Source organism: Thermobia domestica, chromosome 9, assembly GCF_964235325.1.
Source record: "Thermobia domestica chromosome 9, izTheDome1.hap1.1, whole genome shotgun sequence".
NCBI lineage: Eukaryota > Metazoa > Arthropoda > Insecta > Zygentoma > Lepismatidae > Thermobia > Thermobia domestica.
This window is the reverse complement of record NC_137462.1, coordinates 282,781,640-282,797,279: the sequence shown is the minus strand read 5'-3', so window position 1 is coordinate 282,797,279 and position 15,640 is coordinate 282,781,640. Positions and strand designations below refer to the sequence as shown.

Below are 15,640 nucleotides of genomic sequence, written 5' to 3'. Positions count from 1 at the left end.
GATTTGGTTCTAATTTTATTGAATGATATCTACATACTAAATTTGTAATTTAATACCTCAGTTTTAGCATAGTGATTATGATACGTTGACCTGAAAATTTTACATACAAATACATTTAAAGTAATAACAGGATTTCCCAATGGCTAAGGCGGGAGTTTCCCGATTTATATATAATTCTGTATAATGTTTTCACTTGTGTAACTGTTTATCTTTTTGTCCTTCTGAAATGACTCTTGACAATTATATTAACAAGTAGGCCTATGTAAAGATCAGTACAACGCGTTTTTATCAGGAGTCCTTCGTGAGTGAGTCGGCAATCGCTTTAAGACCAATTAGTCCCGCTTTCGTGTCGAAATGGACACTTTCTCTTGGATGTAAGCCGAGAAGCGATTTGGATTCCGCTTTAAGCTTATGTGACTCCTTCTAGCATAAGCTTGTTGTTGCATAATAACACCAAGACGAAACAAACTAATTTGTGTTTATATTTAATATGAATACATAGAGTAAATTATTTAAACCAAAGAAACCTGGTTTAAACCAAAAAACCGGCTTTAAACCAAAAAAACCTGTTTTTTTGTTTTTTTCAATAAAAACCATGGTTTTTGCCAACCCTGACAATAACAACAATATAGAAAAAAGAGTGTAAGAGTAAAACTATTCCGTCAAAACCCGTTTAATTGCTCTCTCAAACACTGGGTAGCTCGAAAAAATGTCCACATCAGTTGTTGTTTGATTATAACAGTTTGGTATTCTATAAGAAACAAACCTCTGTATAATAGCCAACCTAGGACGGGCAAGATGGAATAAATGGGTATTCCGGGTGATGCGGGAATGGACACGTAAGCATAGTTCCTGTAAGTAATATTTCTGATCTTAAGTTTCCATTAACTATTTTATGTAGATATTTCAGGTCAGAGATAATTCTGCGTACCTCAGGAGTCTGAATATTAAGATGTCGCAAGAGTTCCTTCTTAGATAATATTCCAAGTGCAGGAGCACTAAAACGGACTATAGCGATGAAGAAATTGAGAACAGAATCAAGTCTGGAGAGATGTGTAGGTGCTGCCATGGACCATATGGGAGAGCAGTATTCGATCTTGGGCGCTATTAAAGCCTTATAAAAAGTTGCTAATGAAGAAACAGTGCGTAGCTCGGGCGGTATTAAAATATTATTACAAATGTCTTCTGTAAATTTCAGGAATATGTAGATCCATACACTCAATCTGCACCACTTTCATAAACATTTCGTGCTGCCTTCATAGCTCTTCACTTCATCATAGCTTCCTTATAAAGTACAATGTTGTAAGGAGCATATTTTATCTTTCATATTTCTACGTTATTGAATATGAGGTAAGGTTCCGATTTATTTCGGGAACTAATTTATTGTTATATTTTGTCTGCACATTTTTCAAATCTGGTTTCTAAACTGGAAAGCGCCGCTCCCTCCTCGATATCTTTGTTTTACTCCCTTTCCTTTTCCATCTTCTATTATAATATAAACAATCACCCTTCTTGTGATATCAATCCTTTTATAATCATTTTATGCATGGAGACCCACTACGGAAGTTTAACTACTTGGTATAATGTTATTTTGTTCATGTAAAATCACCTTATGAATGTGGCTTATGTTTTTCCTTTACGTTAGTACATTGAGGTATACCTAGTAACATTTTAAAACCTACGCAAGAAACTAAAATATGTAAATTTACTTCTGCATAATGTTATGTTGATCATATATAATATTTTCTTTTAGCACAGAATACCAAGGTACAGCAGCATACAATGCAATTGTCTCCAGACGTAAGACAGTACCAGTTAAATAAGACCATTAAACCTTTCTTCTATTTCGAAAAATCTGGATAGCACTACATATGATGTGAAATAGGTGTTATGCTTTACTTGCGAGTATGATGTGCTTCAGTTTCTCTTCGTGTACATTTGAAAGTACAGTAGAGCGTCGATTATCCGAACGTCGGTCAACCGAACGACCGCTTAACCGAACTGTGTACTCGCTCGCTTAAAGGATCTTTTTAAACGTTAATTTTGTGTACTGTGTGTATTGTTCATGCAAAATGCGTATGTAATATGTACATATTTTTGTTTAATAAACTGTACCACATACTATATATTCCTATTAAAGTTGCCTTTGTACGTTACTTGTAATACTTACAGAGATGCCTGTTTTTATGAATAAATTTACTGTACAGTACTTCTTTTTGGCAAATAAACATGTACAGTTCGATTATCCGAACAGTTTTCCGAACACCCATGTCCCCCAATTACTTCGGATAATCGACGCTCTACTATAGCAAGATTTCGTATGAGAACGATTGTTCTCTGACGGTTGACTTTCTGTGTGTATGTAAGGGTACAACCTGAGGCGGTCGATGTAATGTTAATGTAGAATTTTTTTTTCTTGTCTTTGTTTTTGAAAATATTTATTAATTGAGCAATAATTTGGCTTATTCAGTGTTAGATTTTCAGGAAAGTCACATCGCTAATGAAAATCTTTGAGTTTTTACGTCCCACCTTTATGCCGGTTAGGCTAAAGAGACGGTGATTATGAGAAATGAATGAAATGGTGGAATGAAGAAAGTGTGTTGAAACGGGAGAACCCCGAGAAAACCCACGCACACGGTGTTTGTCCACCACAAAGTTCACTTGGCGGGGGCTGGGATCGAACCCGGGACAGCAAGCACGAGAGGGGAATGCTCTACCACTGAGCCACCGCTGCCCCACATCGCTAATGAATAGAATAATTTTGTTGACATTAAACAATATTGTTGCAATAGAGAGAGTCAACTCAGGCATACAGAGAAACAAAAGCTCCAATTTAAACCTTCTTCAAATTGCTCGATAATACACAGAATTACGTATAAGGAAAGATTTACAGTGCTCTTCAAAGTCATAACTACACACCATTCGTATATGTACTGGTGGTTATTGCACAGTGTGAAGCCAATACATTTGAAAGAGCTGTGTGTTTTGCTTACCAATTTTGGGGAGTACTAAATTAAGCCTTATCCTTAATAGTATATGAATTAATACCGTTACTCTAACCGACACTATCTTATTTTCTTTAAAGATACCTAAGACAAACATCAATATGCATAAAGGAAATTGCCATGATATGCCTTAAAAATTGGTTTACAAAATAAAGTATCGTTAATCCTTTTATTGCTCTTATGGCTTCCTTCTGCTATTCGGAGATAGTTTGTGCAACAGGTAAATTACCTTACAATATTATACCATATTGTAAATAAAAATAGGAAAAAGTATAGCATAGTAAGAACTAGTAATTTAGTAACTGGTCTTCTTAGCTTAGAGTTAAATTTTATTTCTACATGCTAAGAGAAGGAAAGTTACCTAATCTAAAATGTATTATTATATAAACCTTTCTGAGATTGTACAGAACATTCTTTTGGTAGCTCGTAGAGACAAACTTCCTTGCTGCTGTGATTTGCCTCAACAGCTGTCACTACCCTTATCAAACTTCCATTTCTACAACTCATACTACTACGAGAGTATTGCCTACTAAATCTTTGGGGTCTAGTTCCTTCATTGGTGTCCCGAATAGATTATTAGAAAGTAGTTCGGTGACGTAATGTTACGTGCTTTTGTATAACTCTTAAACAATTGATAGTACGGCACTTTAAAATCGTCAATCAAATTCAAGTGATTTCAGTGTTGCCACTCACGAACTCAGCTTAAGGTATCAAGATCTTTTTATAAACAAAGAGATATTGTCAGTGCTGAAAATTAAATGTTCTAACTGCAGTCATCCTGTTTGAATAAATAACCACTATGTATTAGGAATCACATTTCTTCCTACTATAAATGACTAGCGAAACGAGTGTAAACTAATATATATGTATATAGTTTCTAAGTTTCTAGTAATTTTCTGTACAGAAAATCTTTTTTAATAATAAATATGCCTTTCTTGCTGGTCTACTAGCTAGCATTGAATTAAAGAATGCATTCACCAATTGTATTATTCACTACATCCATTATGAAAAATCATTTATGTTGTTTATTTATTTTTCTTAGGAATTATCCTCAATTCATGGTTTGGTCAGAAAATACAAGATGTTTAAAACCTACACTTTACACAAGCTATACAATCAAAAGAAAACTAACAAAATATAGCATTTACATTAAAATAAAATCTTCAGTAACTTTTGAATTTAAATTACCGTCTTGTTTCATACAAATTGATATCTTGCACTTACACAAAAATGAAGGTAACAGAAATGAATGAAAGTAGAAGGTAATCATTGATGTTACAGAACAAATGATAATGTAACAATACTTTTACTTGTTTTTAAAACCTTAACTTTATATTTCTATAAGGGAACCTACAGCTTTATAAAATAATCTTATTTCTATGTAATATATCAAGTTTTGAGTTTTGTTGACCTAAAGTTCAGTATGGATATGGCTAGTAGTTCTCGTATTGTATGGATGGAAGTCGGAATTGAAAATTTTTCTTATGGTATGTATAAATAATGTAGTTTCTAGTATATATATATATATATATATATATATATATATATATATATATATATATATATATATATATATATATATATATTCTAGAATCTACATCGTTATATATGTGCGTACACGTTATATATATACACTTTAATATAATGTAAATTTACAATGCATATTCCGCTTCCACTCACTTCCACAATACATTATATTACAAAACGCTTTCTCCATACAAAACGTTAATGTAGGCTCACATATTTCTTTATTTTCTAAGTATCATTAGTTCTTAACTGCTTTTAACAGCAACTATGGGTAGAGTTACACAGAGAGTCGAGGGAGACTATAAATACTCTCCAATTCAAACATGGAAGAAACAGACTGGGGAATCGAGCAAAATAAAATTAAATTTTTAAAATTGCTTGAATACCATTAGAGTAAAGAAAGTGATTATTTTGTCATAAATAAGTTAATATACTAGGTTTAAGTATCTTTCATGATAGCATCGTTTTCTCAGCAATATGTTCCCTATCCCTTTTCACACCGATGTTCGTATTGGTCTCAATATTGTAATAACCTATTACAGAAAGTGTTACCGGTTCAGGTAACGAAGTTTAGCATGTATTTAGCTGTTGCTTCGTTGAATATACTGTTACGTAGTAATGAATAATATTTTTGTTAATGCTTTCAGGACTTTTCGTTTTTCTTTCTCTCAGACACTGTCTTTTAAAAGTCTAAGAACTACAGTGTGAACAATTGTTAAGTGAAGAAATGGCTTTCGATTGTTCTAACATTGCTGCTATTAAAGTTGAGGCAAAAACAGGAAATGAGTCTACCCAATATAGCAATTATGAACTTAATACTACTGAGTTTGAAACTGAGGATCCTCTTTCAATTGCTTCCTCATATGTGGAATGTACGGAAGAAGGAATAAATAGAACAGACGGAGATTTTGACATTAAAGTTTCCATGTTAAGAGAAAATATGGTGTCTAATTGCACGCCAGATTTACCCGTAAAAGACGAACTTATTCAAAGTAATGTGACGGATGTTAATTTTACACGCACTGAAGAAGGTTCAAGCAATTATATTATTGGAAATCAGACCCAAGGGAGTATTGAAGAAAGCGATTTGAATCAGACCAATGGAAATGTTCAAGAAAGCAATTGTCAGGAAATAAATAGCGACAATCAGAATCTCAGGTACGTTCACGTATGCTCATTTCTTCATTTTTTTCTAAATATTTCTCTTCAGTACTTGCAATAGTTTATCTGTTCGTCCTTCGTTAAACTAGGCTAATTGAATAGTAGTTACTTGAATGAATGAAAGAGTACAATGTATTTTTTAGCTTCGTAAGAAGTGGGATAATATGGTACTGAAATGAGAATTCAAACGTCACTGTTAATTAATAGGAACCTTTTCACTAATTTGTGATGAAACGGAATAACCCAAAACCGAATTCACACAAGATTGTGATAGAAGAGTTAATTGTGCCCTTGGTGTCACTGTTTTGGACGTTAGTTACGGTTGTGGCGTCTTTCAGCCATTCTTTTATTGAAGAAACGGTTACTAGTGACACATACCTTCAGATATTGCAGCAAGTTTCCATTCCAAAACTGAAAAATAAACCTCGTTACGAAATCATTTATTTCAAGTGGCAACACAACACACCACCACCTCACTTTGGTGTTGTGATTGATTTCTTTGTCAGTATCCTAATAATGGGTTTGGTTGTCCTTGTACGACTATCCCGTCCATGTAATCTCAGAACATGCGTCTTCTCTATGTGCGATATTATCAAAGACAAAGGGTTTCGCGGTAAATCGCAATTTTGTCAAACCACGTCAAATTTTCAATTCCTTGTATCTTAGTTTTTATTCACTGAAAATTTGTCTGGTGTATTGAATATTGAGACATTTTGGACGTGCATTACACATACACACACACACTCAAGTTCTTACTATTGTAGAGGCTACCAAAATTCGGATGTTTGTAATACTGTAGCCTTCTTAGTTCATAATGGAGAATAACACGTTTGATATTGTAGGTTTTCGTTTAATACGTAGATTTATAATATGTAATTACCTATTTCCATTTTTTTTTTAAAGTTTACGTTGAGTTTGTAACATTATTAACTTGATGTCATCGGAGTATGCCAGGCAATGTCCCCAAAATATATGCATGGTACAAAATTTCAGAGCTTGTATGTATTAGTTTAAATGTTACAAGGATGTTTTAGGATAAATGGTCCATCATACTGATAAATAGACCCTTCATCTTGATACACTCCTATAATTTTTGAGCGAATAGACAAGAAGCGCTGAAATTGTGTATCATGCAAATATCGGAATAGGACATTGTTTAGCATAATATGTGGTACTACAAGATCAAAAGTCTTGGAAATCCAAGATGAAGATTTTTTTTTTTCAAATAGCACAATGTCAGGTGCTTTTTTAAATCTACATGTTAAAAGCAGGTATATAAACCCAAACTAACATCCAAAGGAATTAATTTCTTTCTTAAAGTGGGTAGACCAATGTTTGCTAATCAATTCTTTTTCACTTCTTGAATAACTTTATTTATTTGTGCTGATTAGAATACTTGCAAACCTCGCATATAAGATTTAGATACCCTTCTGAAGATATAATATAATATGGAAAGTTATTTAGATAGTGCGTCCGATGGTGTAATATATTCTAGAGTTTTAGCTGATAGTGTTCAGAAATAATGAAGTTCTTTCACCATAAAGATTTGAGAAAAATGAATCAACTCAACAATAAACGTTGAAGGTAAATCAAATAACTTGAAATGCTTTTAAGCAGTTCATGAGAATTCGGTATTTTAAGGAAGTCCTTGACATTATACACTCCATACTAGGGATGCAAAAGCATTATCATCAATGCTGTAAGTAATTGTGTTGTAAACTGGTTGTGCACTTGTATTTCCAAATGGCACTACACATGTTATTACGTACATAAGATAACTGCGTAATGATGAACAAAATATATTTCTAATATGTAGTAGTGGTAGTTAGAATAATTACTTCAGGTGGTTAACTCGTATAGTTTTGATCTCAAAATTGCAAAATTCAGGAGAATTTTATAATGGTTTCTGACGAAAGTAGTTCCAAAGAGAACTAACATAGCCTAAAAAAAGGAATATGTTCACTGACTCTAGAATGTCTTCAAATATAAAATTATTTATCAATACGTTTTTAAAGAATATTTCCAACAACATAGTTTTCAAATTATTACATGTTTCTCATGTCAAAATATTTCAAGCATTCAAAATGTAGCATACCACAGTGAATTAAACGAAATAATCATCAAAGAAGTAGGCCAAGATGACAGAGCACCGTAAAAAATCTCCAAATGAAAATATTTGTCAGTTCACGGTGTGGTTTTATGGTTAGCACACCGAAAAAACTGAAACTAAATCAGTTTACGACCCATGATTAAGCCCTTTAAGCTAAGGAGGACAGTCGATTAAGGCAAGTGAACGTTAACGTAACAAACGTTGTAATACGAAGGATTGGGAAAACGAAAACATCTCGAGAAAACAGATGAACACAATGTTATACACAACAAACTTACTTAGCTGGGGATCGAATCAGAGACTCACACATCAGAGATAACGCTCCAGCATACCGAAAACTCAAGAAACAGATTACGGTTCGATTCTTACGCACCTCAACTATTTCTTCTTTCTACGTTTGATTAGGCCATCAGGGAGGACATTTCAAAATTTCCTACGCGTGCTAAATATTATCAAACACGAAACAAATAGTGTCAAAGTCACTTCTGTTGCCTTGTATAAGTAATAGTTTCGCTGAAGACTCATTGCTATATCCGTGATCCATATGTTAGAAAACTTGAAACAGTTTTGATAAGGATGGATGTTTTTAGTTTAGCATTTCTTTCAGCAGAGAGGCTATATAACACGCGGACATAATTATTAACGTGGAATCTGAACATGAGCTCCCGCCGGGATTCGAACCCTGGTCTCCCACTTGAAAGGCGCATACACTAACCGCTTAGCCACGAGGGAGCTCAGTTTTAGTGAGGACTAATATTTATTGAAGAGCACTCTCCTAAATTCAAGTACAAAATGTGTAAACTGACAAGACAATGTTGTCTCCATGTAAAGTTATGTTTCAAGAGCTTCATAATATATTCCAATGTGATCAGAGGTGTAACCACGGGCCTGACTCACCTCAATCCATCCACCTTAGTGCAGTAATACCGAAAGTGGATTATGCTAACGCAAGTATTGTGTTGTACAGTTACGTTCAAAGAATTTGCTTTCCAAAAAGTTCTATATGTATCCTTACATAAGATTTCAGCAAATTAATTATGCATTGTATACTTCGATTTTCGAGATCTTTCTGTGTAGAATGTGTATTAAAATTTACCAATTGCGGTTAGGAATAGAAAGTATAAAAAAGAAAATAGATGTTTAATTAAAACAATCAAACTCATAAACTGAAACATAGTAATATTTATTCTTTAAACAGTGGGTTTCGTGGCATCAAATTTGAGATCTGGCCCGTAGTTACCGAGAAATTAAGTACGAATACAAGCCGAGCCAATCTGTCTGTAGCCGAGCTTGGCCACTAAATATGCTTCCGTGGGAGCATCTTCCTACCCTGATGAGTCTGGTTGCACATGAATCCGATTTATTCCAATCAAGAATCAAGGCGGAAGCAATGTGTGTATTGAAATCACCTTTAATGTTTAAAACACTTCTATGTCTTACACATGTTCTTGTTCAATATTATGTAGTCGCCCAGATACATCCTAACAAGCAAAATGAAGTAACTAAACTCTCAGTTTCAATGCATAAAGATTGTTATTATCCCATCCGGAAATTAATTGACGCATTAGTTGGTATTTGAAATATGGAATCTTTCTCCCATTCGTGTCAAGGAAAAGCACGAAAGTGCTTCTTTCTTGTTCACTTACTGTTCGGACATTAGAATGGTGACATTTATGAACAGAATCTACAAAAATAATATCTTAATATTCTAGATCTAAACTTCTCATAGATTGCTTACACATATTTGAAGTTCTTTGAATTTATCTTAAAATTTTATTATTATCTGCATTCACTTTTCTCAAATTTTATTGTGCCAGGACCTCCTTAATTATGTCCATTAGAAGTCACAACTGTAAAATATTTTCCACTTTCTGAGTGCTTACCTAAGTCGTTTACGAATTATTGAGAATCCATCTTGCAGTTGGAAAGCATCCTGGAGAGTAAAATATTTAATATTAAGTTCAGTAATTCTGTAAGACATATACTATATATATATATATATATATATATATATATATATATATATATATATATATATAGTTATGCTATGGCAAATTTATTCTTATTTTTCCGTTAAGATTTACACCACATAACAATTTACAGTTCCTTCTAATCGAAAAATCACTTGACACCGCATAGCGAATAGCGGTGTAGTCGGTTTCTCCAACACTGTCGATGTGATGTTTCTCGTGTACCTATATAACACTTCTTATGTCTTAGTCTTGTAAATAGAAAAAAATCGTTCGTATTTTTTAGTAATGTACGTTTTCTTAGAAAAAATATTGCGTCATTTTTTTCTAAATTTCGTTTTTTTTTTAAATAGTCACTTGTAATGCATCTTACGTCTATTTAAATATGAAATATTTTATATAGATGTGATTACCGTAAAATGAGGATAAACGCTAGATATTGATACGCTACAAATATTTTACAATTTATATGAATAGCATAACTACTATCAATTCGGGTTTCAGCAGTTTTCATCAATATCAACTTAGAAATAAAAGTAGAAATGAAATTTTGTTTTTTCGTGAAAGCAGGTCTTTGATAATTAGAAAAATAATGTCACGAACAGTATAAATTTAAATAACTTGTCTTAAGGTAAAATCTAATAGTAATTTGCCTACTAGTATTTTTCTAAATATAATATATAAATAATTTGTCAACTAGATATGTGTGTATGCAGAGCCGCCTCTACCATATGTACAACACGTGCATTTGCATAGAGCGGCAAGTTTGGAGGATCCGGCAAAATCTGTCATAAGTATATTATTTAAATTAAATATTTCTTGTTGGAAACAGACTTCATGATGATGGTAGTTACATTTACTAAGCCGAATTAATATTTGAAAAATACATTCATAAATTATGTTTAGGTCGCGTTAGTTTAAGGTCACATGGACAATGCTAAAGCAAATGGGCAAATAAATCCCAGTACAAATTTCTTGATTGTTGTCAATTGCAAGAACTCAATTCTCAAATAGTAGCAGCGAATATCTGTTCCATTTAGTTAGTTATTACAGTTTTGATATGAAAACTAGTCTTTTTTTGTCACAAACAAGTTCCTTATTATTGAATATAGAAACAAGTTCTTTTTTTAAAAAAAAATTTAACAGATGTAGAAGAAAAATCAGAGAGATAAAGATAAAAGAGGTACTTGAACTGAAATTGCAAACTGATACATTGAGATTGGAGCTCGATATTGAATTATGTAATGCTGCTTGTAGACGATCCAAGAAAGCTTGAACAAGAGCATTCAATGCCTCAAAATTACACGTTCAAAGGAGTATTGTTCGAGACATTGAACAAGTCTCTCGAACGGACTTGAAACAACTTTTACACGATCATAGAGATATTGAATCTGATTTATATTCTTGTTAATAGATGGCAGCCCAAAACAAGAGACTGTAACTATGAAAGCAAATGAAAGCGAAACTGCGTACTTATTTAGTTCAGACCTGCGCATGAATAGCTAAAATACTACCATATTTTTCGTAACTTTCTGCAGGCATTTGTAATTTAATAGATTATATTAAATAATTTAGAAAACAGGTCAATTGATTTGGCAGCAAACCCCTCGATTTTTCACTAACTAGTTTGTCCCTTTGACATTAAATGCGAGTTAGGATAGGTGACGTTAAAAAAGTAAAGTGCTGCTTAGGTATAAAATCGTTCCCTATACTGTTTTTTTTTTTTTTAATCTGATTCTTCTAATGGTGTGCTGATGACAGAACCACACTCAAAAAGAAAAAAATCGAACTTTTCCTAAAATGGTGTGTATCACGAGGCAATGACTACCTTTTGATGTTATTTATGCTTTGGCATCGAAGACTGTTTAAAGAAAAGGCTGAAATCACAGTAAACCAAACGAAGCAATGATAATATTTTTCAGCTATAGGACTTGCTGCCCATATCTGCATCAGACTTTCTTCACAAATCTATCCCTGTTTTGGTAATGGTTAAGAATAACCCGTGAAACGAATAGTAATTTTACTGTTAAAATATGTGAGTGTGGATGAAGGAGAGCTATCTGAGATACCATAAGAATTCCCGCTATCGAAACATGCCTGTATAATGTAGGAAACTAGTATTTTATGTTTAGAAGTTTTATGTTTCCAGTATCAAATCATTACAAGAGCTATAGTTCAGTTCAAATGAGTGAATACGATGTCAAGGGCTTGTTGCACAAATCTAATTTATACATGATTCTTATTCTTGTACTATAACCTCCGTCGATGACGCGCCTGCTCCGTACGGACTACTCTCCCGTGGACCCCCTTCAATGCTCCTGCCCCGACACTTAAATAGCATCTCGATTTTATTTATTTATTTATTTATTTATTTTTTTTTTGCACAGTCTTGTATGTAGCATATGTTAGGATGCACATTTGTACCTTACGGGAAAGCACTAGTAAAATTAATCTGCACGCGTGAAATTAACCTCTACCTTAAGAAATAACTTCTCAAATACTACGTGTGGATTTCGTGAAAAAATAATTAGATTACAGTAGGATAACGTGTAATAATTTCAAGGATACTTCAGTTTGCGAGCATATTATCAATCTGTACGCAATTATTTGATATTATCAGAGATTAATAACAGTACAAAACGTCTTATTAAATCAAGAAAAGTCAGTTATATATATATATTTAATGGACTCTTCTTTCTTAATCTACATTCGGTATTCTTGTATATTAAAATCTCAAATTAATACTTATACTTTTCATTGCCTCAAAATTAAACAAAAGTTATGGGCATGCAAGCATTATAATCAACAAAAAAATCTAACAATATCTTCCGGCGCAAATATTAGCTTTGTTTATTATAATACACACTTGCAATATCAGACAATTATGTAAAAGAGTAACGAAAAGATATTTATTCAACTGCAGCTCTGTCTCACGACGCCATCATACTTGTTTTGTATTTTCCTGCACTTAAACTCGAGCGCTGATTGGCTATTGAATGCTCCTGAATTGGATTGTTTAGAACAAGACCGAAACGAAATTTCTTGAACGAAACTATTGAATTCAAGAGAAAAATGACGTCAGTGCTGACGTCTTTTTCATCAAATAGTCTTGAATGGTCTTGAACAAGACTCTTGTTCAAGCTTTCTTGGATCGTCTACAAGCAGTATAAAAAGGATTACCATCTTTCCTCTGCAGGTGTATTTCCTTTATCTCTCACTAACATTAGAGATTAATATTTAAAGAAAAAGACAGACACAAGGAGATTGTACTTTTAGTAAGTATTTAAGCCTTTCTGAGTGCGACTGCACTTACCCTCCCCTTCTTGTTCATGCTGAAGTAGCATACTTAAAATCGTAAGTTTTAAGATTTGTTCTTTCTGGAGAAAGGGGGAGACGGCAAATTATGCTTTCGCACGGGGCGAAAAATTGCCTAAGGCTGGCCCTGATGGTATGTATATACAAGACATGAATATAAAATGACTCAATTTGAAGTAATGCAGGCTGTTTCAAAATGAAAAGTAGAGTTTTGAAACTTTGTCTTATTTATTACAATTAAGTTACAATTATAAATATTATGAAATGAAACAGCAACTCAAACAGTTTTGTACGCACGCATGCACATGCAGTGTTTCCTCTGTCTGCCTTTAGAAAGAGCTAGTAGCAAAGATGGAGACTAGACAGCAGAAAGCTTCTTGTGTTTTAGTTTTACAGACTGAATTTGTAGTACAGTGCAACCGTGTGTGTGAAGAATATTAAGGAGACGCTTGCAACTACGTCCTTATCGTTTGCAGTTGCTAAAGGCCTAAAGCCTACAGTTTATGTGCCAATTTTGCAGATGAAATATTGCTGTATGACGATGAAGATTTTCTGGATCGTGTCGTCTTCAGTGATAAATCGCCATTTCGTCTAGCGACTAGATGTGTGCCGTGTGACGAATGAAGCACACATCGAACACTTGTAGCAAAGACTGTTTGAGGTGTTCTTTTACTTGATGTATTGTTTTTAGTTGTACGTAAAATGTAATAAGTACTACGAAGACTTAAAATCCCGATATTCATTTTGAAACACCCTGCATTTCTCACCAACAGTATTGGAACTAAGAGAAAAAAATTTCTTTATAAAGTTATTGTTTACAACAACGATATCATTATTAGTTGAGACTATAACTTTTACAACAACGCGAGTTAGTAGTCAAAAAAATGTAATCAAATGTACACTCGAAACCCTTTCGGACCCAGGTGGCCAAAGTGGCACACACAGGTGTGTCACTTTTTTAATCCGCTCCTGGGTGGACACTAATTAAGATATCGAGATATTATTTTTGCAAAATATTGTTGGAGCATAGTTTATCATATTAATTTCTTTTTCTTCTCGGGGTCGAATTTCCTTCTCAAATTTTAGCCCAATTAAAAATTCGAGAATTTCCGAATTTCCCCTACCTTTTTTTCCCCTGTAGCTTCGTTCATTGTAGAGAGACCTCCTTAAGACTTGCCAGGTAGATACCTCGGATAGATACCTAATTGTTCACATCAATTGGACGGGCCTGCGCGCAGAGTTGCCAATTAGGTAAATTAAAATTTCCCTAACTTTGGACAAAAAAATCGGAATTTTTGTTTATAAATCCGTATCTAACGTCCGAGTGCAAGTCAACTTACGCCAATCGAACATTTGTCCTTACTTAACAAACGTAAGTACAGATCGTTATAATGGGGTAATTAGGGGGCGCACGGAAAATTCGTATTTAGGTTCTAAAACTTGATTTTTCTAGTTCTTCCCTACTTTTGTGTTTACCGTAATATATTTTTGGTAATTAGAAGCTTTGTTCCTTAAATATGGGCATGATACTTGTAGGTTATATTAGTGGTGTACCAATGTTTAATTTAAGAAAGTTTGCGTCCATCTGGTAGCAGTGTTGCCAGCTACAAAAAATTCAATTCCAGATTTTAGGGGGAAATTTTGGGAAAATTATTTGTTTTGTCTATTTTCCTCTTGTTCGCTATATCGAAACAAACGTATCAGTATCTGAAAGTCTCGTCTTTGCCATACACAACGCACCATAGAAAGTTTTAATAGGATCATTAGGGGAAGTACAGTGGAGGTTTACAGTAGACTTTGGCCTCTAAGTTGAAAGATAACTGTGATTTTTTTTAGATAGAATGAGATATTTTTTTATTGACATGCTTACTTTATTAGATATCGTCAGAATACTTATAGGATATATTAGAGGGATACCAAAGCTTATTTTAAGATAGTTTGTGTGTGTCTGATAGCAGTATTGCCAGCTACAGAAAATTTTAGTTCCAGGTTTTAGGTGGAAATTTTGAAAAATTCCCTGTTTGTCTGTATTATTTCCCTCTTGTTGGTTACATTCGAAGAAACGTACCAGTGTCTAAAAGCCTCGTCCTTAGCCTCCACAGCGCACCACAAAAAGTTTCACTCGAGTAATTAGAGAAAGTGCAGTTGAGGTGTACAATAAACCATGTCCTATAAATGGCAAGATAATGGTGAATTTCTGAGGTAGAATGATTTTTTTTTTTTAATTTCATGCTTATTTTGTTAGATATCGCCATAATACTTGTAGGATATATCCTTGGAGTACCAAGGTTTATCTTCAGATAGTTTTCGTCCCTCTGATGGTACGGTTTCCAGCCAAAACAAGTAATTCCCGATTTTAGGTGAAAACTTTGAAAAATTTCCATTTCTCCTCTATTATTTCCCTCTTGCTGGCTACATTGAAACAAACGTACCACCACCTCAAAGCGTCCTCTTTGGCCTGCAGAACGCAGCATAAAATGTTTCAATAGGATAATTAGAAAAGCTGCAGCTCCGGCTTATCTGTTGATTTTGCTACTGAGGCGTAAAAAGTG

At 33.6% G+C, this 15,640-nt stretch overlaps 1 protein-coding gene across 7 annotated transcripts in view; it reads left to right on the top strand.

Moving 5' to 3' along the window:
• LOC145660729 (uncharacterized) overlaps window positions 1-15,640 on the top strand; it is a 122,877-nt gene that overhangs the window by 81,095 nt on the left and 26,142 nt on the right. For 5 of the 7 annotated variants that reach the window (XM_081726130.1, XM_081726129.1, XM_081726126.1 and 2 more), the window contains exon 2: window positions 5,180-5,690. In XM_081726130.1, the coding sequence (XP_081582256.1) occupies window positions 5,260-5,690 (431 nt within the window). In that variant the 5' untranslated portion in view covers window positions 5,180-5,259. Of the gene's footprint in view, window positions 1-3,085; window positions 3,226-5,179; window positions 5,691-15,640 lie in introns of all 7 variants that reach the window. The other 2 variants (XM_081726127.1, XM_081726125.1) reach the window with 1 other exon arrangement.